General features: G+C 46.6%; 1 protein-coding gene across 9 annotated transcripts; it reads left to right on the top strand.

The window, feature by feature from the left end:
* The first annotated feature begins 588 nt into the window (after positions 1-588).
* On the top strand, positions 589-24941 carry RCC1 (regulator of chromosome condensation 1). 9 transcript variants are annotated; one of them, XM_019432518.2, is made up of 13 exons: positions 589-678; positions 8352-8485; positions 16296-16422; positions 17271-17349; positions 17931-18020; positions 18913-19100; positions 19279-19458; positions 20287-20383; positions 20498-20620; positions 21113-21268; positions 21523-21642; positions 21964-22116; positions 23058-24941. In XM_019432518.2, the coding sequence occupies exons 4-13, from the start codon at positions 17277-17279 to the stop codon at positions 23231-23233; spliced, it is 1356 nt and encodes a 451-aa protein (XP_019288063.1). In that variant the 5' UTR covers positions 589-678; positions 8352-8485; positions 16296-16422; positions 17271-17276; the 3' UTR covers positions 23234-24941. The 9 variants fall into 9 exon arrangements, with proteins under 9 accessions (XP_019288063.1, XP_019288062.1, XP_019288061.1 ...); XM_019432517.2 differs by having other exon boundaries at positions 16293-16422; XM_019432516.2 differs by lacking the exon at positions 16296-16422.

The following is a 24941-nucleotide window of genomic DNA, read 5'->3' as shown; positions in this document are numbered from 1 at the left end:
GAGGGGCAGAGGGGGAGAGAATCCCAAACAGGCTCTACCCTATCAGCATGGAGCCTCAACTGAGATCATGACCTGAGCAGAAATCAAGAGTCTGACTGAGCCACCCGGCACCCTGATCCATGTGTTTCTAATGTACTTATGGATTATAATAAAGATGACTGCATATTTGTGTGGCTCCTTTTTATGTGGAAACACGACTGACCAGGCCCTGAGCTTGTCTTGTATATGCTGGCACTTGTTTACTTGAGGAAATGTGTTGGTTCCTACCAGTTCCCTAGTGTGCAGGGAAGAGCTTCCTGGTTGCATTCAAAGGTGGGTAATGCTTAGGACACCTAAGGAATTAGGTGAGAGACCAACCTACACTTGGCCACTAGACGGGAGATCTGGGTTACTGATAGACCAAGCCTAATCTTCAGTTTCCCCACAGTGTAGTACAGGCAAGTTAACCTTAGCAAACACATGATTGGACATAAATGGCAAAATCCCACCACTGTTAGCTAGTTAGCCTCTACTGCCATTGTTCCAAGTAGTGTACTTCAGCCTGAGAGAATTGTCATCCTGCTTATGATGTGAGGCTGAGTCACAATGGAAATCTTGTCAAGCACAGGCACTGACTGCCAGCGTTGGAAACTAGTCCAGGCCCTGAAGGATGGGAACTAGCAGGGAACCATCTAGAAGGTAGAGTCTAGTTCCTGGGTGGGACTAAATGAACATACAGTGGGGAGGGGGACTATAACAGCCTCATGCCCATTTAGAAGCCATCAAGGTGATTGAGGAGATTAGAGATGATTGAGTCATAGCCCAAATTTTTGGAATGTTGAGGCAGACTGCTTCACTCCTTTGAGCCCCAGATGATAGAATTGGAGGTAGTTAAACTATGATTGTGGAGAATCTGGGAGAGCTTGCTGGGCTTATTAAATTTCTTAATGCTTATTTTTGAGAGTGCAGGAGAGGGGCAGAGGGAGATAGGGAATGCAAAGCAGGCTCCAGGCTCTGAGCTGTCGCCACAGAGCCTTGACTCGGGCTCAAACAGATCATAACCTGTGCCGAAGTCGGACACTGAGCCACCCAGATGCCTCTTGATGGGTTTATTTTTAAGGAGTACCAACTTAAAAGGTCATCTTGAACAAGTGTTCTTGCAATGCTTACCTCTGCCAGGCACTGTTCTAAGCATTTTGGCATGTATTCATCACAATTCTGAGGTATTAGTCTAACAGGCTGATTGCTTAAGCCCACAAGTAGGAAGCAGCCTCTGCAACTATCCCCCTCTTGCACACTTGCTGGGAGGGATCCTGTATAGCCAAAAGTCTCCTCTTTGGTATCATTGTCACATCTGCAGTCTGTGCAGGAGGTGCTCAGTAGAATGAAGTGTTCTTTTTCTCCTACAGCTAACCTGGGGATTTACAGTTTTTAGTACAAATTCTCAGCATAGGTCCGGGTAACCTGCTGGGCAGGAAATACGTGCGTTTTTTTCTCTTTATGTCCAAAGGGTAGCTGAAGCAAGCTGTTGGCGAGTTTTCTAGGCCCCACCCTTTCTGCCAAACTTCTTGTAACCTACCTGCCTGCAGGCTTTTTCTGCAAGTAGGCATTCCTAGCAAACTTGGGAGTCCCGAGACAGTCTGGGTTTGAATCCTAATACCACCAATTGCTGTTCACGCGACCTTGGGCAAACAATTTAACCTCTCTGTTTCAATTTTCTCATCCATAGATGATAAAAGTACCTACCTCTTGGGGTTTTAGTGAGATTTAAATGAGTTAATATTTGTAAAAAGCTTACAGTCTCATAAAAGTACAATGAGCTTGTTAAGTATTCCAGCAAACAACCTGGGATATCGTATCCAATAAATCTTGTTGAATGAATAAAGTCTACCATCACTTACTATTCAACCAGGTTTACCTCAGAACCAACCCTATCTTTCCAGGAGAGATTAAGGGATTAGAAACTTGCTCAAGATCATCTAAGTAGTAAGGAGCAGAACCGGGATTCGAACCTAACTCCTAAACCATACTATGATAAGCTATTATGTTACTAGCTTTAAGCAAGACAGTGTAGTGAGGTGCATGTGTAATTTAATACTCCACATACCTCTATAAAGAAGGTACTCTATGCCCATTTAGCAGATGAGGACAACTGAAGTTGGAGGATATGTGGAATTTGCCCACGTTATACAGCCAGTGTCAGAGCATGCATCTGAGCAAGGCAACTGACTGCAGAACCTATTCTCAACCTATATTATATCATGCCTCAAAAAATACTATTTCCACCTGGTTTAAACCACTTTTTGGTATTAAGCTAATGTAACCACTACACCCTAAAACCTCAGTTTCAGTTGTAATTAATTATATACCCATGTGCCTGGTTTTACTCAACACTGGAAAATAAAGTGGAAATGAGTAGTTTTTTGGGGAGTGAAAGTCCTTCCTCAACCATGCCTCTCCCTTACCCCCATTTCTTCCATCTTTGTGTATGTCTTTCCCTCTAATGGATGGGACCCACATCTTAATGATAGTACCTGACATTTGAGTAGGATTTGCCATGCACTAGGCATTTTTTCATCCTTACAAGAGCCCTATGCAATGCAGGGAATCTGATTAAATCCATGTTATAGAAAAAGAAGACGATCAAGATCAAGGTTATATCATTTGCCCAAGGCCACACAGAGTGAAACTTGAAGGTCTTTGTCTCTAGAACCTGAGCTCTTAAGTTTATTTTGAGAGAGGATGAGCACACATGAAGGAGGGGTGGGGGGGCAAGAGAGCCCCAAGTAGGCTTCCAGCTCAGTGCTCAATTCTACAACTGCGAGATCACGACATGAGTGAATATCAAGAGTCTTATGCCCAACTGACTGAGCCACCCAGACACCCCTAGAACCTGAACTCTTAACCACTGTCTTCACTTCCCCTTCTCATAAGCATTAGCACCTTGAGCATTCCATCATGATAATTAGCATTCTGATGTGATTATTTTTCAAACTGATGTCCGTCTAACCCAACAGTTGGATCCTCAAGAATGGAACCATATTTGTAAGCTCAGTTCCTATACTATGTCTGGCAATAGTAAACACTAGTTGATAATTTTGTTGTTTTTCTATGCTCTGTTCCATTGATTTCTGCTTTTTATTGTTTTCTTTTGATTAGGTGTAGTTTGCTTTTCCTTGTTTCTTAAGGTAGAAGCTGATGTCACTCATTTGAGAGATTTCTTTTTTTTTCATACAGGCATTTATTGCTGTTAGTTTCCCCCAAATATTGCTTTAACAATATCCCACAACTTCTGGTATGTTGCGTTTTCATTTTGAGTTCAAAATACTACATGGGGCGCCTGGGTGGCGCAGTCGGTTAAGCGTCCGACTTCAGCCGGGTCACGATCTCGCGGTCCGTGAGTTCGAACCCCGCGTCAGGCTCTGGGCTGATGGCTCAGAGCCTGGAGCCTGTTTCCGATTCTGTGTCTCCCTCTCTCTCTGACCCTCCCCCGTTCATGCTCTGTCTCTCTCTGTCCCAAAAATAAATAAAAAACGTTGAAAAAAAACACAAAACAAAACAAAACAAAATACTACCAAATTCCCATTTGATTTATTTGATCTATAGGCTATTTAAAAGTATATTCATTTTTAAATATTTGGGAGTTTTCCAAAGATCTTTCTGTTACTAGTTTCTACTTTAATGTCAGTGTCGTCTAAGAATATATTTTGTATGACTTGAATCCTTTTAAATTTACCAAGACTTGTTCTATGACCTAGACCATGGTCTATCTTGATAAATGTTTCATGTGCACTTGAATATGTATTTTACTTTGTTTGAAGAAAGCAAGGTGGAATGTGAAGAAAGGTGAAGCATTCGATAAATATCAATCAGTTCAAGTTGGTTACAAGAGTTGTTCAAGTCTCCTGTATCCTCACTGGTTTTCTACTTTTTCTATCAATTATTGAGAGTGAGTTATCAAAATCTTCACCTATATTTGTGGAGTTGTCTATTTCTTCCATAAGTTCTATCAGTTTTTGGTTCACATATTGAAGCTCTGTTATTAGTTGCATATATGTTCAGGATTATGTATTTTGAATAACTGACTCCTTTATCATTTATGAAATTACTTTATTTCAATAATATTCTTTGCTCTGAAATCTACTTTGTTATTAATATAACTGCTCCAGCTTTCTTTTGACTAGTGTGACAGAGGATGTCTTTTCTATCCTTTTACCTTTAAACTATTTGTGTATTTATATTTTTAACATATTTCATGGGGTGCCTGGGTAGCTGAGATGGTTAAGTGTCTGACTCTTGATTTCGGCTGGGTTAGGATCTCATGGTTCGAGAGTTCCAGCCCTGCACTGGGCTCTGTGCTGACAGTGCGGAGCCTGCTTGGAATTCTCTGTCTCTTGCCCTCTCTCTGCCCCTCCCCCACTGTCTCTCTCAAAACAAATAAACATTTAAAAAACAAACTATTTCTTGTAGGCAGTGCATAATTGGGTCTTGCCTTTTTTAATTTATTAGGATAATCTCTGCCTTTTAATTGTAGTGCTTAGACCATATTTTTATATGATTAACGTTTAGGTTTGAGTCTTATCATCTTAAATATGTTTTCGATTTATCTCATCTATTCTTTGTTCCTTTTTTCTTCTTAATCTACCTTTTTTTAAAAAAAGAATCAACTAAGGATTCTTTTTTGTTTGTTTCTTTTGGGGGGGAGGGTGGGGCAGAGAGAAAGGGAAACTGCATTGTCAGCACAAAACCTGATGCGGTGCTATAACCCACAAAGCATGGGCTCATGACCTGAGCAGAAGTCAGTCAACCAACTGAGCCCCCCAGGTGCCGCTCTTATTCTCCCTTTTAAAAAATGAGTAACTTTTTCTGATTCCATCTTACCTTCTTTGTTGGCTTACTGGCTATAACTTTGTTTTATTATTTTTGTGGTTGCTCTAGAGTTTACAGTATACATCTTCAGATTATCAGATTCTACATTAAATTGATATTGTATCAATTCATTCACTTATGATAGTATATATCATATCATTTATTCACTTATGACAGTAAAAGAACTTTATGTTGTCACCCCACAGTCTTTGTTATTGTTGTCATGTATATCACTTTTATATATGTTTTTATATATGTTATAAAACCCACAATACATTTTTTTTGTCTAAACAGGAAACTATCTTTTTTAAAGTTTTTTTTTTAATGTTTATATTTATTTTTGAAGGAGAAAGAGACAGAGAGGGGACAGAAGAGTGAACGGGGGAAGGGCAGAGAGGGAGGGAGACACAGAATCCGAAGCAGGCTCCAGGCTCTGAGCTGTCAGCACAGAGCACGACGTGGGACTCGATCCCACGAGCTGAGAGATCATGACCTGAGCTGAAGTTGGATGCTGAGCCAGCTGAGCCACCCAGGTGCCCTCATCTTTTTTAAAGTTTGGGGGCGCCTAAATGGCTCAGTCAGTTAAATGTTTGACTTCAGCTCAGGTCATGATCTCATGCTTTGTGGGTTCGAGCCCCACATCAGGCTCTGTGCTGACAGCTCAGAGCCTGGAGCCTACTTCTGATTCTGTGTCTCCCTCTCTCTCTGCCCTTCCCCCACTCATGCTGTGTCTCTCTCTATCTCAGAAATAAATAAACATTAAATTTTTTTTTAAAAAATGAAGGTGAAATAAGGTATTTTCCAGTGCTCTTCATTCCTTTGTGTAGATGCAGATTCTCATCTGGTATCACTTTCCTTCTGCCCAAAGGTCTTTTTTTTTTTTTTTTTTTTTAAGTTTATTTACTTATTTTGAGACGTTTAACCAACTAAACCACCCAGTCATCCTCAAAGTTCTTATTTTAACATTTCTTTTACAATGGTTCTACTGGTGATGAATTCTTTCAGCTTTCATATGTCTGAAAATACCTTATTTTCACCTTCATTTTTGAAAGATGTTTGCGCTGGATATACCTTATGAGATACAATTTTGCTGGAGTACTTTTAAAATTTTTATTAAAAAAAAACTTTATCTTTTTTTTTTTTAAGTTTATTTATTTATTTATTTTGAGAGAGATGGGGGAGAGAGAGAGCCGAGGGGAGCAGAGAGAGAGAGAATCCTAAGCAGGGCTCACCTGCGGGGGTGTGCTTAATGGCAGAAGGGGGGGTCTTGATGGAGGGGGGTGGGGGCCTCAAGGGAGTCTTGAACCCACGGATTGTGAGATCACGACCTAAACCCATAGCAAGAGTTGGACGCTTCACAGACTGAGCCATCCAGGCTGGAGTGCTTTAGAGATGTTGCTCCATTGTCCCCTTGTTTGCATTGTATCTTTGTCTTTGTTCCTCTGCACATAACATGTTGCGTTATATCCTTGCCTCATTTCTCTGTATATAACATGTCTTTTTTCTGACTGCTTTTACGATTTTCTATCATTGGCTTTAAGCAATTTGATTTTGATGTATCTTGTTTCTTGTGCTTGGAGTTACTCGAGCTTCTTGGATTTTGTGTTGGTTATAGTTCTCCAGAGAAACAGAACCAACTGGATGTATGTGTGTGTAAATGGATAGATAGAGATTTATTTTAAAGAACTGGCACACGTAGTTGTGGGGACTGCCAAGTCTGAGATCTGTAGGGCACTTTGGCAGGCCAGAAATTCCAGCAAGAGTTGGTGTTGTAGTCTTGAGCCTACATGCAGTCTTGGCAGAATTCCTTCTCATAAGGCCTTCAACTGATTGGATGAAGCACATCCACATTATAGGAGGTAATCTGCTTTCCTTAAAGTCTACTGATTTAAAGGTTATCATCTCTTAAAAATACCATCACAACAACATCTAGACTGGCATTTAACTAAACAGCTGGGCACCATAGCCTAGCCAAATTGACATATACAACTAACTATCATGGGGCGTTTGGGTGGCTGAGTCAGTTAAGCCTCCAACTCTTGATGTTGGCTCAGGTCATGATCTCACTTGGGATTCTCTTTCTCTGTCTCTCTGTGTGCTCACTCTCTCAAAAGAAATAAATAAACATTTAAAAAAATATCACAGATCTGTAGGTTTATAGTTTATACATTTTTAAGGTGGCATTTCTTCATGTATTTTCTGTCCCCAGATCCTCCTTGCTTTCCTGTATATTTGGCCACTTAAAGTTATTCCATACTTCACTAATGCTATTTTCAATTTTTTTAAGTTCTTTTTTCTCTGTGTCTCATTTTGGATAATTTCTATTGCTGTGCCCTAAAGTGTACTAATCGTTGTTTCCACAATATTTAATCTATTGTTAATCACATCCAGTGTATTTACAATCTTAGATATTGTCAAGAAATTCACTTTGGGTCTTTTTATATCTTCCATATCTCTACTTAACTTTTATGCATATGGAATACAGTTATAATAACTTTCAGTGTCCTTCACTTCTATCATTTGAGCCAGTTCTGGGCCAGGTTCAATTGATTGTTCTTATTATGGTTTGTGTGCAATAAGTGAAATACATGATAGAATGTAAAAAATAATTAAAATTAATATTTCGGCTCAGAATAGGAAAAGATAAGTGGGGTCAAGGAAGTCTTCACAGAGATGGGGCCTGAATTGAGCCTTAAGTTATATCAAGAGCTCAGCAAGGCAGGAAGAAAGACACTAGGTAGGGGAAACAGCCCCAATAAAGGTGAGAAGGTAGAATGAACATGGGCACCTTCAGAGTACAGTGCAGAGGCTAAGGAGAGAGTGGGAAGTCAACAGCTTGGGGCAATTGCTGCCTGGTGCTCCGAGTACAGCACTGAAGAAATACCTGAGTCTTTAAAGATTTGTATGCAGGGCAAGTTCTCAGAGCCATGATTTAGGGTGATTAATGGGGATCTAGGTGGAACAAAATGGAGGGGAAGGGATGTGAGGCAGGAGCAGAGGCCAGGAGGGTGGTGCTTTAGACCAGAGGGGCAGAAACCAAAGCATGAAGAGGAGAGAAGAGGGAAGAATCAGAAAATAAGTTAAGGATTGAATCTTTACTTCTCAGAGAACCTTACTCTTGGCTGTAAGGATGAAGTTGGGGAGGGCGGGGAGAGGTCTAGATCCGTACATAACATGTTTTATTTTAGGTGTGGGGTCTTCTGGGAAGAGATAGAGAGCTGAAACTTAGGGTGGAGGTCAGAACCAGACCAAATGGACTGCCCTCTCAGTTAAAAGATGATGGCTCCAGGCTGAACAAGAGCTCTGGTCCCCTTCTACCACTTGTGTGCTGACCCCAGAGAACTTGCCTCACCTTTGAACCTCATTTTTCTCATTTTCCAACTATCGTGAGGTTTCGTAAGGAACAAATGAGCTCACGGACATGGGTGGATGTGTTTCTGTGGTTAACAAAGTAAACAGTTTTACAAAATGGGTGATAATAATCATTTTATAATTACATTAAGCCATGGGAATGAGTAAGATCTTGGAAGAAGAAAGCAGAGAGAGATCAAACATCCAGGGTTAAAACTTGGAGAAATCGCACAGTATATCATCTAAAAGAGGAGTCCATGATGGAGGCAGAGGTAAATTTGGAGAGGTAAGAGACCCTGAATATGGGGAGTCCTTTGGGATGGGTTCTGCATAGTAGGAGAAATTCAGTTGGTAAATACTCACCAAAAGTATCCATCTAGAGTTCAGGTATGATTGAATGACTTTCAGAGTCAGAATCAACACGAAATGGAGAAAATACCCTTCTGCAGAGGTCCCTGTCCTGACCTCAGAAACCCTCCAGACACAATCAAATGGCCTGAGAAGTCACCTCAGGGAACATCTGGAATCTTGAACTGTTTGTATCCACTGAAGAAGGAGTGTATTAAGAGAGCATAGTCAGCTTGGTGCCTATTTTCCATCTCCAGCTCCCAACCCCAATTCATAGCCCCACATTCTTTCTTCGCTGGTCTCCCTCACTTCTCTTGCTCCCCCCACTCTCGGTTTCTCCTTCTGCCAAGTCCATTCTCCATTTTGCTCTAAAACAAATTCTGCTCGTGTCACTCCCATGCTCAAATCCCTTCCCTAGTTCTTCACTGCCTCAGGATAGAAGCTGTACTCCTTGGATACACTAGGCCCTGCGTCATGATCTGACCCTTGCTCTCTAGTGTTCTCTGCTCACTCCCATAGGCACCCTCTGCCCCAGTCACACCTTGGCAGTTTCCCACAACCGCTCGACTCTCTCATCGCTCCCTGTCTTCGCAAGGGATGCGTCCTAGATGCTCTGCCCTCTTAGCCTTACCTTGGAAAACCTTTCTTAAGCCCCAGGCTGAGCCAGATGCCCCTGTGCATACCCACGTCATGGCCCTGTGTAGTTGTTGATGGTCTGATTTCTTCTCATCTTTCTCTGACGGAGACCCTTTTGAAAGCAGTATCAGTATCTTCTCCGTGCAGTCTCTGCCCCGCAAGACCTTCCCAAACTTGAAACCCCGGTTTCAAGTAGTTTCTGGTTGTCAGTCCACCGGTCCGGATTTGGAGTCTCCGAAATACACACCCATTGTACCCGGGCCAGGGCGGAGAGAGCCTGGTCGGGAGCGCTCTAGCCCGAGCGCGCCACTTGCACTTCCCGGAGCGGCCGCCAGGGGCCGCCGGGCTCTTTGTTTTTCTTTCTGGCCCGGGGTCGGGGCCGGAGGCCTGCAGAGCGCATGCTCTGGGGCAGTTCGCGGCCGGGCAGGCGGGCGGAGGAGTTGCTTGTGGCGGACCTGCAGCGAGGTAGGTCGCACCCGTCACGGGCGGAGGGTCGGGGCGGAGGGTCCGGGCGGAAGGTTGCACCCCGGACGGCCACAGCTGGAGCCCTGGCAGGCCGGGGCCGTCGCCCGCGCGCTCGTGTCGGCGGCGCCGGCCCCACGTGAAGCCGGGCGGCAGGAAGGCGCGGGAGCAGGCGCGCGGGTCCCCGGCCCCGCGGGGCGCCCTGGAGCCGGCCCGGCCCCGCCTGGCTCGAGCGAGGGCCGCGCGGCCCCTCTGCCGCCGCGCCTCTCTCGTCCGCCCGCGGCGCCCGCGCGGGCGGGAGATTCAAACGGCCCGAGCGCGGCCGGCCGGGTGCGCGCGGCCGCCGTGACCCCGCAGGGCGCAGACCCGCGCGCCTCGCGGGCCGGGACCGGCAGCCCCGGCTGCGCTTCCGGAGAGGGGAAAGTGGTTTTGTTCAGCATTCGTCCGGAGGATGCGATTGGCAGAGCAGCGGGGAGCGGAGGGGATCCTGCCCGGAGAGTGTGTGCCTTAGGAGCGCGAGGTATAGGCTGGCGAGGGTCTTCTGCAGGGCAAGAAGTCAGCGTCACCAGGCACCAAGAGGAAGACTGTTGAGCCTTGGAGAGGTGTGCTGTGAACCCCGCATCAACTCAGCTGTCAACTGATTTTTACTGTCTGTCTACTTCGTGCCGCGCTGGCAGGGCTGAGGAACAATGGTGAGAAGGGCCCCGTGTGGCCCCTGGTCTCCTTGGGGAGACCCCTGTGGGGGCCTCGGTTAAGGTCCAGTGTGCCACCCATGTATGTCCGTGGACCCAGCGGCGCTGCTGCTGGCAAGTCATTCATTCATCAGATGGTAATTGAGGTGCTCCAACCAAGTGTAACTTGTGTGTCCTGGCAGAAGTCCAACGTACGGAGTGGTATGGAAACTCTTGAGGGGGTCACCCAACCCTGCCCAGGAGGGTCCGGATGGCTTTCCGGGTGAGATGACTCTTGGATGGGGTTTTCAAGGACAGTGGAGTTATTCAGCCCACAGAGGTGGAGGGGTTAGTGCCATCCAGCCAGGGGCATGGAGAGGCACGAAGGTAAAGGTGAGTTGGGGTCAGAAATACCATAGATGTTTCAGTGTGGGGTACGAAGAAAGGAGTAACAAGATAATACAGCAAGGACCAGGTATCGAGAGGTCTGGCGTGCAAGACCAAGAAACACTGGGTGAGGGTGGAGGAGGCAGGGAGGGGGTCACCCAAGAAGGGCATCAGAATGGGTCTGGAAAGATGGAATTAGGAGTTCACCATGCTTTTGTCACAAAGACATCCCAAGAGCAGGAATACTGTTCAGCTTTGTAGCTTATTGGTTAGGTACCCTTGGGCCACACCCCCAGTCTCCTTGGGCATTAGTTTCCTTATCTGTAAAATGAAGGTAAGAGGTGTATGGTGAGAGTTCCTTATATCCTGTATTTTTCATAAAGCAGTGATTCTAACATCCGGTGGAAGCTGAGGTCCCTTTTCCCCAGGATACCTCTGCATGCAAGGGGGCTCCTCTGGTGAACTCCTGGAGTGAAGTGTATCAGCTCTGTGGCTGGCACATAGCAGGAGCTCAGCAAGTGTTTGTTGACAGATGAGACTCTCTCCTCCCTTTCTTCCTGGGGACCTTTCTTACAAAGAGATTCTTAAGCTTCTGAGTCTGGCAGGCAAGTGAGGAAGTAGGGGTGGTGGCAGGGACAGCTGCTGTGGTCAGAGAGGGCTCTATCTTTCTTTGCAGAAACCAGGCTGTGGAGGGGTCATAGAAGGTCACAGCAGGAACACCAGGCCCCTGGTAGACTGTCTAGTCTGGTATACCTTCGTTCACCACCTGAGGAAACTGAAGCCCAGGGAGAAAGGGGAAGAGGAGGAAGGGGGATGCTCTGGTGCTGATGGGAAGTGGTCAGGAGACCTGGGATCTCACCCCACCTGTGTGGCCTGGGGCACAACTTTTTTCTCTGTAAAACCAGGGTGATCACACTTACCTCAGAGGGCAGGTGTGAGCATTCCAGGCATCATAGATGCCTGTTAGTGGAAGTTGACTCTATATCTGACCTTACTCTTTTGTGACTGTGTCTCACTCTTCTCCCCGACTGTAAGCTGCTGAGGATGGAAGCTGTGTTTGTTAGGGGGGGTTTAGGATAGGGACAAAAGATTGCTGCTTATTCCTAGTCGAGACACTTACTGTGTGATTAAGAAAACACACCCAGAGCAGTTAGAGAGGGTGTCCATACAAAGAACTGATTTGTGTAGTAGAGGATGTGAAGGACTCCACCTTGAAAAAAGTTTATTGTTTGTTTACTTATTTTTTTTAATTTTTTAACATTTATTTATTTTTGAGATAGAGCATGAATGGGGGAGGAGCAGAGAGAGAAGGAGACACAGAATCTGAAGCAGACTCGAGGCTCCAAGCTGTCAGCACAGCCCGACGTGGGGCTCGAACTCACGAGCCATGAGATCATGACCTGAGCTGAAGTCGGACGCTCAACCGACTGAGCCACCCAGGCACCCCTGTTTACTTATTTCTTTAAGCTCTAGGCCCAATATAGGGCTTGAACTCGTGACCCCGAGATCAAGAATTGCATGCTTCTCACACTGAGCCAGCCAGGTGCCCCCAGGGCTCCACCTTTTAGAAGGTGCTCTCTCATCCCCTGCCCTGCTTCCGGGATTGCTCACGACAGCATTCTGCTATACCTAGAGACCTCCATCGGAGAGGCAGAAATTCTTAGGCTCAGAGAGAACCCAGGTCTGTCCTTCCCGCATTTTTCAGTGGGTCCAGCACCCACCTGGCCCACCCTGTCAGACCCAAGCTGCCTCAGTGTCTCCTCTCTTATCTCACTGTCCTCTCCCTCTTAGGTAGCTTCAGCCCTCACTCATTGTGTTTGGCCAAGCTCATGGGGGGATCCTGGGGAGGCCTGCCTGGGCTGCCTCCAACCTTGCCTGGATCATGGTCTGCCTTTGGCTGATGTGTTTTTTTGTTTGTTTTTGTGGGTTTTTTTAATCAGTCATATATACCTGAGTTCTATTCCTGACTCTCTTTTACTGACTGTATGAATTTAGGCAAGTAAATTTATTTCTCTGAGCCTCAGGTGCAGCAATTGAATTAGAAACGATAGTCCTTCCTCATCTTGTGAGGAGTAAAAGATTGTTGGCATACAGACGATAGGAGCGGCCAGTGCCCCAGAGTGGCTCACGTTTTAAGGAGTAGGTTGGTATGATGGACAGACATGTAAATTAGAGTAATTACGATCCAGATCCAAAAGTCTGTCCCGTTTCTCTGGGAGAGAATGATTCCTTTGGGATGAGGGGAAAGATCTGGAAGATTTACCAGTGGAGGTGACTTTGGGACTGAGTAGACATTCTTCTAGTAGGATAAGGGGTGGGAAGGTATAGAGATGCAAATGGACAGAGAGAACAATAAGCAGTCTAAGATTGTGTGGGAAGAGTAAGGAGATTGTGACAGAAAAGGGATAGGCCAAAAGTTATGTCAGTACCAGAGTCTGGAGCCTTCCGTACCAGGCTAGAAAATGTGGGCTTTATCTTCCAGGCAGAAGGAGCCAGTGGGGAGTCTGAGCAAAGAAGCACCTTGTTTCAGGTTTGAGGTTTAGAAAGATCATGAATGACTTCTGGAATGGGATGGGGTAGGTATCAGGAAGACCAGAGCCAAGTTGCTGTCTTTTCTTGGGGAGAAGGTATGAGAGATAGTTCCCAGGCAGGCTGAGAGACTGGGGAACATTGGGGAGGGAGGTGGCAAGGACACCAGCTTTGGAGTCTGACCGACTTGGTTGAGACGTTCACTTCCTCTTCCAGTCTTGGGTGAGATACTTTACCTTTCTGAGCCTCAGCTTCCTCGTCTGTAAAATAGGATCAATGTTCATAGCTTGCGGTGAGATGCCCCACAATTTTAGCCAAAACACAGGTGTCTAAGGAGATGTTCACTGGGTTCCAACCCACAGTAACACATGTTTTTTGTTAGCGCCCCCATGATACCAACCACCTCATTTATTTTTCTATCTGCACTTCAGGCCTTGCCTACAGGTCAGCCCAGCGTCGGCACCAGTATGCTGACATAATTCTCTTCCCTGTGCTTTCACTTCACTTCTTGTTGTGAGTACTCTTCCATCCTGTTACACGGCCTCCGTCTGTGGCACAGCTAACCTCTACAGGTCATTTTGATGAACTGATGGGAGATTTGCCTTTAGCAGGATAGAGCCCTGGACACACTCAACTGGCTGCCGGCTTGGCCAGGGATCCAAGTTGTCTACCTGAAACAAGGGATACCTGTTCTATCCCACACCCTTCACCCACCCAGCTCTGCGTACTTCACCTCTCTCGTTGGCTCCCAACGACTTCAAGCTTCAGGAAAACACCTGGAGAAACGGTCTTCTCAGTCTCTTCTCTCCTGTTTGTCCCCCAGTGTTCTCTATCTCACTAATAGAAGTCTACCATCCTCCTAGTCATTTTCTTTTAAGATTTTATTTTTAAGTAATCTCTATACCCAGTGTGGAGCTCCAACTCATAAACCCCGGGACCAGGAGTCACACACTGCACTGACTGAGCCAGCCAGGCGCCCCATACCGGCCTCCTAGTCATTTAACCCAATGCCTAGGAGTCCTTGTGTTTGGCCAAGCTCATAGGGAGATTCTGGGGAGGCCTGCCTGGGATCCTCTGGATTTTTTTTTTAGGATGAAGAAGGTCATTCTGGATCTCTCCCTCTCCCTCACTCTGCACATCTAATCCACACATCGAATTTGTCTCCTAAGTTGATCAGTTTTGTCTCCTTTTTCTCTATTATCTCAGACAGACCAAATCAAGTCACCATCGTCTCTCCTCTGGATGCCTGCAATAGCCTCCTCTTCCAGTCCATTCCATTTTCTTTCCAGTAGCCAGAACAGCCATTTAAGAATGTAAATCTGATGAAGACTTTCTTAAAATTTTTCTGTGTTCCCTACAAGGTGTTGCATGATCCAGCCCCTGCTCTCCTCATGTCGTCTGACCAGTTGCTCTCCAGCTGAAGCTGCACTGGTCTCCCCACGTTCCCAAACATGCCATTTAGCAGACCACTTTCGTCATGGTCTTGCCCTACTGTCTTTCTCTCATATTTCAGGTCTTAGCTTAAATGTCATCCCCTCCGACCACTCTATTCCCCTACCCCAAGGCATTTTATTTTTTTAGTGTGGTAACACAAACATAAAATTTGCCATTTTAACCATTTTTAAGCATATAGCTCAGTGTTAAGTACACTCACATTGTTGTGTCCCCCCAAGTGATCTCTTACCGTATCTCCTTATCCTTCACTCAGCATCATCTGTAATGTGTCTTCCATACTACAGTGTAAGCTTCATGGGAACAGGGAGAGGGGTAATCCCCTTTTCCTTGCTACACCTGACCCAAAACCAAACAGTGGTGATAGGCACTTAATGAATATCTGTGGAACAAATGAATAAACGCTGCCATGTATTGAGCACTTACTGGGTGCTTAGCACTGAAAACAGATATTTCATTCAGTTTTGAGGGCAGCCCTGAGAAGTCATTGCATTCCCCTTGACAGATGAGGATACAGCTCAGAGAGGTCAAGGCTGCTGGCTAACCATGGCCACAAAAGCTGGGGTGAACAAGCCACAGCCCTGGCAGGTGAATCCAATTCCCTCTAATCCCCGAGAATGTGCATTTTTAGCATGGTAAGAGGGGTCTCAAAGAGGTGGGTTGGAGAGGAGGAGTCCCACCCCAAGAGGGGGAATCACACCCCAAGGGAATAAAAGTTGGGTGACGCTCAGAACTGCCACCTCATCAGAGTCAGAACTGGGCCAGTCACAACCTGTAGAAGCAGCTCAGCCTGCCGAGGCTCAGCCTACACTGGCTTGGAGAATTCTAAACCTTTGGCTACTTCCTCATTTTCAGTCCTTTGTTCTGCCCCAGGATAGTTAGCAGGAAAGTGCCTGGAAATTCAAGAGGCCATTGGCCTTGTGTTCATTACTCTGCAATAGGGAGCTGGAGGGGCTGAGGCTGTAGGACCTACTGGAAGAAAGACATTGGGGTGGGGGGGGAAGGGAGGTGCAGGGTGCTGGTTAGGGCCACAGCTGAGCCTGAGAAGGACTCTGGAGTTCTCATTCCATTTTTAGTGTTGGGTAGAGTCCCTTATCTACAAAATGGAGGAGAGGTGGGTTAGATTAGCTTAGAGCTATTCTCAGGCATTACCTGGGACAGGCCCTAAGTGTTGTAATACTGATACTAATTTATTACATTTACAATATTAGCTCATTTAATCCTATGTAACAAAGATGTAGGTACTATTATTATCCCTGTTTTACTGAGGAAGAAACTGATTCATGAAGAGATTAAGTAATTTTGCCTAAGGTCAAGCAGCTAGAAAGTAACTGAGCCCAGATTCTGGCCCTGAGATTCTTAATTGGCACAAGCTATATTATTTCTACATCAGGATAGCTCTAAAGTGCCCTGGCCCCTGCCAGAGGGTTTACAATTCTGGTTTCGGGAGCTCCAGGCTTAGACAATTTGACTTCTTTTCACAAGCTTAAAGACCAGGGCTCAATGAAGATTTATTTCCGGGGCTGGGTATGTGGAGGAAAGAGGCTTTGGACACAGTTTAGGCTGGATTGGAATTGAGAGAGCTGGGGAAAATGTCTCTGTTCTCAGCAGCCTTGAGGAAGACAGGGAGAACATGGCAGGACAGCAGCAGCTAAAGGCAGGAGGGGTTTGGGGCTGAGGCTCGTAGCTGCCCTGGATGGAACTTTAGCTGCCCTGGATGGAACCTTTCTCGTAACTTATAAGTGGTTTCCTTTCCCCTTTCTCTAATACCTGGTGAGCATGTACACAGTGTTTATTTATTATTGGACTGTTTAGGAAGGCCACGTTCCTTGTAGGAATGGGACTTTTGGATCAAAGGGCACAAATGGTCTGGTTTGGTTTTATTTAATGAGAATCGTGCTTTTTTGTGGATGGGAGGGTCTGATAACAGTAGTGCTTCACCAGAGTTACTAGTGGTATCTCAAGGTTGAGGGAGAGCTATGAGAGATACTTTGTTTGATGTTCTTAAAGGTTTTAATCTTTTGTAATAAAAAAATTTAAAAAAGTACATGTAATGTTGTTAGATATCTTAGATAATATAGGAAGGTACAAAAAGAAAAAAATTATGTGTCTATAATCCCATTTTCCAGAGGTTACCATTGTTAATAATGAACGTACTTCTTTCCACACAGTTTTCTACACATATTTTTACACATGTATACATTTTTTAATGGGATGATGAAGTGTTTTTTCAGTCTTACATTATTTGGCAATGGTGAGCATCTTCCGATTCAATAAATAAATCTCTGAAAGCATCACTTTTAATGGCTTCATACCATTCTATTATAAATATACCACGTACTTTCCAGCTCCTACTATTGAGTACATGGGTTGCTCCATTTTCCTTTTTAATGTTATGACAAATACAGTAGAGAATATTTAGGGAACTTAATCTTGGGATGTATCCATTATTCTGTTACCATTCTTCTCAGATAAATTCTGAGAAGCGGAATGGCTGGAATCCCTCTTACCTTTTTTAGGGTTATCTAGTGAGAGCAGGTAAATGATTGCCATGAATGAAATGGAGTATTTGCCTGGGTTTTTCAGGAAAGGATGCCACCCAAGCGTATAGCTAAGAGAAGGTCACCTCCAGAGGATGCTCTCCCCAAAAGCAAGAAGGTGAAGGGTAAGTTGGCTTTGGCCTCTATCTCTGAATGGGTGGCCTCTTGGAGCCCCCATATTCTGGGACTGGGCTCCTTCCTCCCTGACCTCTGGAGCTGAGGGACCTGGAAGCCCAAGAACTCCACCCAGCTGGAGTCTCTTGTAGCTTACTGAATCCCACCCTCTGAGACTCCTAAAGCAGCAGAGACTTGTCTACAAGCACTCAGGTAGTACTGGGAGGTGGTGGGGGGGGGGGGGGTGGTATGAGACCCTAGGACTTTGCTCCCTGCAGTAATGCACCAGGGCTAGGACCATTGACTTCCAGAAGTAGGTTCAAGTCCAGGCTCTGCCACTTTGCAGTCGTGTAGCTTCGGTTAAGTCACTTAACATCGCTGAGCTTGAATTACCTGATTCATACAACAGCTCAGCACCAATCTCGCTGGGCTGTTAAGAGGAAAATGAGATAATGTCCTGGTAGCATTTGAGGAAGGTAGTTGTGGTTTCCTTTCCTGGGACCCTGGAGGGAGACAGTGAGGAGAGCAATCCAACCCCAATCCGGGAGGGGATAGTGTGGACCCACACTTAGACAGTGTCTGTCTTTTGCAGACCCTCGTAACCAGGCAGTGAGGGCTGGTGCCTCGCGTCGTGTTCCAGGTGCCCACGGGCCGAGCCCTCCTGACCAGAAAACCCGACCAGGTGGCTCCCTGCCCAGGGCACCCTCTGCGCAGCCATAGCGGCCCTGGCAGCTGTGGCCACACCCCCGGAGGGAGGGTCTGGACGCCATAGGTTGTCCGGGGCCGTGGGCGACCGTCACTGGGCAGCAGATGGCCCATTGCTGCCCGCTGGTTGGCTTGTACCTTTTTGCAAATGTCTGTCTTATGTCTTACTCCGCCCCTTCCTCTTCTGCTGCCTGTTTGTTCCCAGATAGGCGCGGAAGGGTTGGGTGTGAATACGTGTGGGAGTTAGTCGCAGCCAGAACATGGAGGCTAGGAACGATGCTCTGACCCATGTAGGTTCCCTTGGTTTCAGTGCAGACTTTACTATTTATTAGATTTGTGACCCTGGGAAGGTATTTAACCTCTCTGAGTCTCTGTTTCCTTTCCTATAAGAAAGGATCCTAATATGGAAGGTCTGTAGCATAATTTAGGGGACTACAAAGCAATTTCACATTAGTAGAGTAAGCAGTCAGGAAAGGGTAGACATTATGTGAATCCTCGTTGGCACAGTGACTCCTAACTGAGAACTTGGAGCTATTTGGGAAGACTGTCTGTATCCTCATTCTTCTCTTCCCCACCAAGATTCATTTCACAATATTGAGTGTCTTCTTGTTAACATTTCCTCCCTCATATTAATAATGTGCTCAGTTTTTAATTTTCACAAAAACCGTGTGACACAGTTATTTTTGCTATTCACATATCGGAGATGAGGAAATTTAGGCTTATTAGAAAAGCCATATTACTGGTCTGTGGCAGAGCAGGGACTTGAACCCAGGTTTTTGTGATCCCAGAGCCCATGCAGTGGAGAAAGAATGACTCCTCCTTTCCCCTGTCATCTTGCACACTCAAGGGCTGTCTTCTTCACCCCTCAGTCTCACATAGGTCCCACAGCACAGAACCAGGCATGGTGCTGACACTGGGCCAGGGCGATGTGGGCCAGCTGGGGCTGGGCGAGAATGTGATGGAAAGGAAGAAGCCAGCCCTGGTGCCCATTCCGGAGGACATTGTGCAGGCTGAGGCTGGGGGCATGCATACCGTGTGTCTAAGCAAAAGCGGCCAGGTAGGTTGGGGTGGGTGGCACAGGATTGGACAGGGCCTGGGCTTGGGGGTTCGGAGAAGGAACCTTGAGCCACAAAAGTTACTCTGTGGCGATGGTGCTGGCTAGCTGAGCAGGGAGTGGCCTAAACGAGAATGGACTGAGGCCAGACCTCGCACTAATGAAGGCATCTTGGCCACAGGTCTACTCCTTCGGCTGCAATGATGAGGGTGCCCTGGGAAGGGACACATCAGTAGAGGGCTCAGAGATGGTTCCCGGGAAAGTGGAACTACAAGAGAAAGTGGTACAGGTGTCGGCAGGAGACAGTCACACAGCAGCCCTCACTGAGGATGGCCGAGTTTTCCTCTGGGGCTCCTTCCGGGTAAGACTGGGTCTGGAGAACTGCATGGGGGTTGGCTGGCTGAATTAACTGGTGAGGCCCCAGTGATAATCCATCTCTACCTCCCTCTTGTATGTAATGGTGGGGAAATCAAGGCCCAGAGGCAGAGCTTGGGCCCAGACCCAGGTCTCTTCATCCAGGCCTGTCCACATTTACCTTGAATCTACATTATGAAATGTGTATCTTGGGAAAGCGTGGATCAAGGATGCCTTTAAGCTGAGGCTAATCCAGGAAGCTTACTCTCCTCACCCATCTCCTTCAACCTCTCTCCTCCCCAGCCATCTCCTACATCTGTCAGGGGTTTTGGGGTGCATGGGAAAGATTGTCACATCTCAGAATTTTGAAGGCAAGGGAGTGCAGTTTAAACAGAGTCAGCGTTAAAGTTGTTTTGGTACTTTGGTGTTTATTTTGAAATGTTAAAAATAAAGGAATCTGATAAGGTGTTTCTTCATCAGGACTGTTTTTAAAAATTTTTATGGAGAATTTCAAACACATAAAAGTGATCAGAAAAATAACATTGAACACCCATCTACTCGCCTCTATAGTCATCAATTTGTGGCCAAACTTGTTTCCTCTCTACTCCCATCCATCCCACCACCCCGATCCTTTGTTATTTTAATGCAAATCCCAAGCCACATACTATTTCATTCATTAAGTATTTCATTATTTGTCCCGGCTCCTGCCCACCTCTTCATCCCCATCTGGCACCAGTGTCCTTCACCAGACAGCTCTGTGGTTGCCTGCAAGCCTGGACCTGACTGGTATGGGGCAGGCACGACTGGCTGGTAAGTGCTCTGCCCTACCTTCCAGGACAATAATGGTGTGATTGGACTCTTGGAGCCCATGAAGAAGAGCATGGTACCTGTGCAAGTGCAGCTGACAATGCCTGTAGTGAAGGTGGCCTCAGGTGAGTCTGGGGGTACTCGCTCTAGGCAGGAGTTGGAGAACCTTGTTCCGTGGCTGGCCTAGCCCTGGGCCCTACAGACAAGCCCTGCATCCTCTGCCTTCCTCTCCCCCTCAGGAAATGACCACTTGGTGATGCTGACAGCTGATGGTGACCTCTACACTTTGGGCTGCGGGGAGCAGGGCCAGCTGGGCCGTGTGCCTGAATTATTTGCCAACCGTGGTGGCCGGCAGGGCCTTGGTAGGTGGCTTAGGTCCCTCTGGCGGGGCAACTTGGCACACCACCCCCTGGTGAAGGTCAGAGGCAAGAGCAGTTCCCTAATAGTCTTTAGGCTTGCATCAGATAGACCTTAACCTGGTAGTTAAGAACTCTGACTCTAGAGCCATACTACCCTGGATTTGAATTGTGGTTCTGCTACCTATTGGCTGTGGGACTCTGGACACAGTTTCCTCATCTCTAAACCTACTTCATTGGGTTGTGGTGAAGTTAAATGAGCTAACATAGAAGAATGTTTGGCACGTGGTAAGTTCCATGTAAATGTTAACCTCTTAAGGCTGTGGGAGACTGAGTGAGGCACTTGTACTCTCATGGCCTCAGTTTCCTCTTCTGTTTAATAGGGAGAAGAATGCCTGCTTAGTCTCCCTCCAAGGGCTATAGTAATGGGGAAAAAAGCACAGGGCAGACAGAGAAGCTGTGTGTGTCTGCCACTGACCCTTGCCTCTCTGCCTACAGAACGACTTTTGGTCCCCAAGTGTGTGATGCTGAAATCCAGAGGAAGCCGGGGTCACGTGAGATTCCAGGATGCCTTCTGTGGTGCCTACTTCACTTTTGCCATCTCCTGCGAGGGTCATGTATATGGATTTGGCCTCTCCAACTATCATCAGCTTGGTGAGTCCCAAGCCTAGCATCTAGCATACCCCAGAGTGACTTGGGTTCAAATCCTGGCTTCACTCATTGATTGTTCGCTCTTGATGGGGTCAGCTAACCCCTCAAAGCCATATTTTTGTCACTGTAAAGTGAAAATATCCATATCTTGGTGTTTGTTGCGGGGGGAGGCGACCTCGCTGCGTGAGGGAATGAAGAAGGACAGCTCCTTGGACAGCTTCACCCTTGACAGCTCTATCCTGGCCTTTTCCTCCCAGGAACCCCAGGCACAGAATCTTGCTTTGTACCCCAAAACTTGACATCATTCAAGAACTCTACCAAGTCCTGGGTGGGCTTCTCTGGTGGCCAGCATCATACAGTCTGCATGGATTCAGAAGGTGGGACCTCTGGGTTGAGGGTGGAGTGTTCCTTGGGCATAAGCCCAGTAAGATATGGAACCTGGGCCTGCTCCATGGGTTGGATCAGATGTGGGTCCATGAGGGCCACCCCCATCCCTCAGAGTCCTGGCACCCCTCCAGGTATGAATGAGTTCAGTGGGGTCCTATGGGGCCTCTATCAGGACTCCCCCAGAACTGGAATATACTGCAGACATTTTTACCACCCTGGGAGTGGGGACCAGCTCCCACAGATATGGGAACTCAACTGGCCTACCTGGAACATGCCCTCTGGTACTCTTTATCTCTCCCCTCCTCCCACAGGAAAAGCATACAGCCTGGGTCGCGCTGAGTATGGGCGGCTGGGCCTTGGGGAGGGTGCTGAGGAGAAGAGCATACCCACCCTCATCTCCAGGCTCCCTGCTGTTTCCTCAGTAGCTTGTGGGGCCTCCGTAGGGTATGCCGTGACCAAGGATGGTGAGTGGGGCTGCCCACATTCGGTGTGGTTGGGGCTTGGGGGTCATGATTCTTACCAAACTGTTCACCAGCCTCTGATGTCCATCATTGAATAGAGCTGAGATACACAGAGCACTGTTTGTGATGACGTTGCTTTTCTCCTGATTGTCTGAAGTTCTGACTTTGATGGACATAAAATGAGTAAACAAATTATTTTAATAAGGGTGATTTGTTTTGTAGCATAGAAAAATAGTGGAAGGGGATATGTCACTGAGGCCCAGATAGGCAGTAGGACTTGAATCCAGGTCTCCAGACTCCTAACTCAGGCTTCTCTTTACATTTTCCACCAAGGTGACCTCTTTATTTACAACCAGAGAGTTGTACTTAGAATTTTACTAGGAGAAAGAAGGCTTAGTCATTGGGGTCATAGCAGGCACAGCAGAGGAGAGTGTGAACCAGGTGGTCACCAAAGCCTGAGGGGGACAGCAATGGGCACCTTGAGAAGGCTGCAGCTGATAGAAGTGCTTGACCTGGGATTATCTGGGAAGAGTTCCTGAGGAAGTGGAGCTTGTACTACACCTTAAAGGTTCAGTCCTTTATGATAAGCAGTGGAGGGCATGGAGGGCATCTGACGTGCAGGAGCATCTAGAACAGTCCCACAGGTCCTTGGAATGGAGGGTGGTATAGGGGTTGGGGAGTGGCCAGTCATGTAGGACCTTGAATGCCATTCCTAGGAGCAGGGAGAAGTCTTTGGCAATGTGGTCTCTGGTTGACAAAGCTGTTTTTTAAATCCAAGATCTCCTTGGCTTCTCTCAGCTTCCCTGAACTACTAGAGGCTGGGACATTGCTAGGCTGCTACAGGCCAAAGCCAAAATTCACCCTCATGTTCCAGGCTTCTCACACTACAGAAAGGTGGGGCTAGGAATCCTGGAGACAGCTGCCCCCATTTCTCTCCCTTGTAGGTCGTGTTTTTGCCTGGGGCATGGGCACCAACTACCAGCTGGGCACGGGGCAGGAAGAGGATGCCTGGAGCCCTGTGGAGATGACAGGCAAACAGCTGGAGAACCGTGTGGTCTTATCTGTGTCCAGTGGTGGCCAGCACACAGTCTTACTAGTCAAGGACAAGGAACAGAGCTGATGAAGCCTCTGCGGGCCTGGCTCCCGCCACCCACCCCCCCCCTCCTGGAACTGGGAAGCTATGACTGTAGATTCCAGCAGGCCTCCCCCAGCCCTGAGTACTCTGTCATCTGCCTTTTTCCTATCAGCAGAACAGAATCCTTTCCCTCTTTTCTGTCCTCCTTTCCTGAGTCATCCTACAGTCTACAGGATGAAGGGGGAGGGGGGAAATGAAAAAGGGGAGGGGGTTTTGGCAGCTGGAACATTGCTCGCCCCAGAGTTATGTGGTTAGACCTTTCCCCCTCGTCCCTACCTCCCATGGTCCTGGCTGACCCTGGTTTTGCCTGCCAAAAACCAAAAATTCCTCCCCTGGGGATTTGGTGCCCACATTCTGAGAGGTTGGGGGCTCATCAAGCCCTACTGTAGCCATGTGCCACCCTCTGTCCTTCACAATCCACAGGCAGACAAATGGTATGGTGGTCAGACCCAGCTGTCATGGACTTATGCCTGGGGGAAACTGGAGACCGGGCAGGGCTGCCCAGCCATGGGCAACTCCAAGCCAAATATTTGGCCCTCAACAGATGTCCACGGGGAAGAAAAAACAATGATCCTTCACTTGGTCAAGAAAAAAGCCAATCAGCCTTTCTCCCAGAAGCACAAAACATTCTGCCCTTCAGGCATTGCCTGAGAATTCTGCCCATCCAACATGCCTTACCTGCAGCCAAGGGCCTGAAATCTGGAAAGGAAGCTACATCTGCAGGGCAGGACATGGGGGGAGTGGGGAAGGAGGGTTTTATAAACAAATTTAAAGCAATACTGAGAGTGAAGGGAGGGAGGGGAAAGGGGGCAGAGGCTTGTGCCCAGAAAGGGAAGCAGCAGCTTGTACAGTGGCTGAGGAAATAGAAAACAGTTTTGATTTTTTTTTTAATGTAAAGTATTTTGGAGGGGAGAGTGAACTCTTTTAACACTTTGAATAAATTTAGAGTTTTATAAAACAGGCCACTTGTTTTCTACATACTCCCTGCTTTTTTTAAGGGAGCACCTGTGTTGGGAAGAGCAGAATAAACCCACACCTAAGCACCTGGTCAAGGCTAGGACTTAAGTGACATGTCCTAGAATATGCCAGTCAGCTGTTGGTGTGGCTGTTTCATACAAATCAAAAAAGAAAAAGGTGATTGATTTTTGCTTAGGTATTTATGTTTCAGGAATCACTGGATTTTTTAAAAATTATGCTGCATAATGTAAGAGACATGGAATGGATCTTTTAATATCCTAATCCCAAACCAAGATTTGAGTACAGTGCATACCTATAGATACTTATGCTAAAGCTTGCTGTTGTATCATTTTTAACAGCTGATGTCATTGATTAAACGATTAACTGCACAATAACTCTTAAGACAACTTGTATGTATTAATGTAGATTTTCCCAGGCATTTAAGCAACCAAATCATATAGCCGACCTAATATGGTAGTCACTAGCTACACGTGGCTATTTACATTTAAATCAAAAGTTGTAAAAATTTAAAATTCCTTGGTTGCACTAGCCACATTTCAAGTCCTCAGTAGTCCTATATGGCTAGTATTGGGCTATGCAAACAAAGAACATTTTTATAATGAACAATGCTGATATAGAAGGTCTGTTATATGTATAACAGGAAATTTTTATTATTGCCAGAAGGATTCTTTTTGGATGTTAGTAACTTGAAAAATGAATATGATGTAAAATAAAA

The sequence above is a fragment of the Panthera pardus genome, unplaced genomic scaffold, assembly GCF_024362965.1.
Source record: "Panthera pardus isolate Hobbes unplaced genomic scaffold, ASM2436296v1 HiC_scaffold_11, whole genome shotgun sequence".
Taxonomy (NCBI): Eukaryota; Metazoa; Chordata; class Mammalia; order Carnivora; family Felidae; genus Panthera; species Panthera pardus.
The sequence above is the reverse complement of the archived record's forward strand: the minus strand, read 5'-3'. Positions and strand labels throughout refer to the sequence as shown.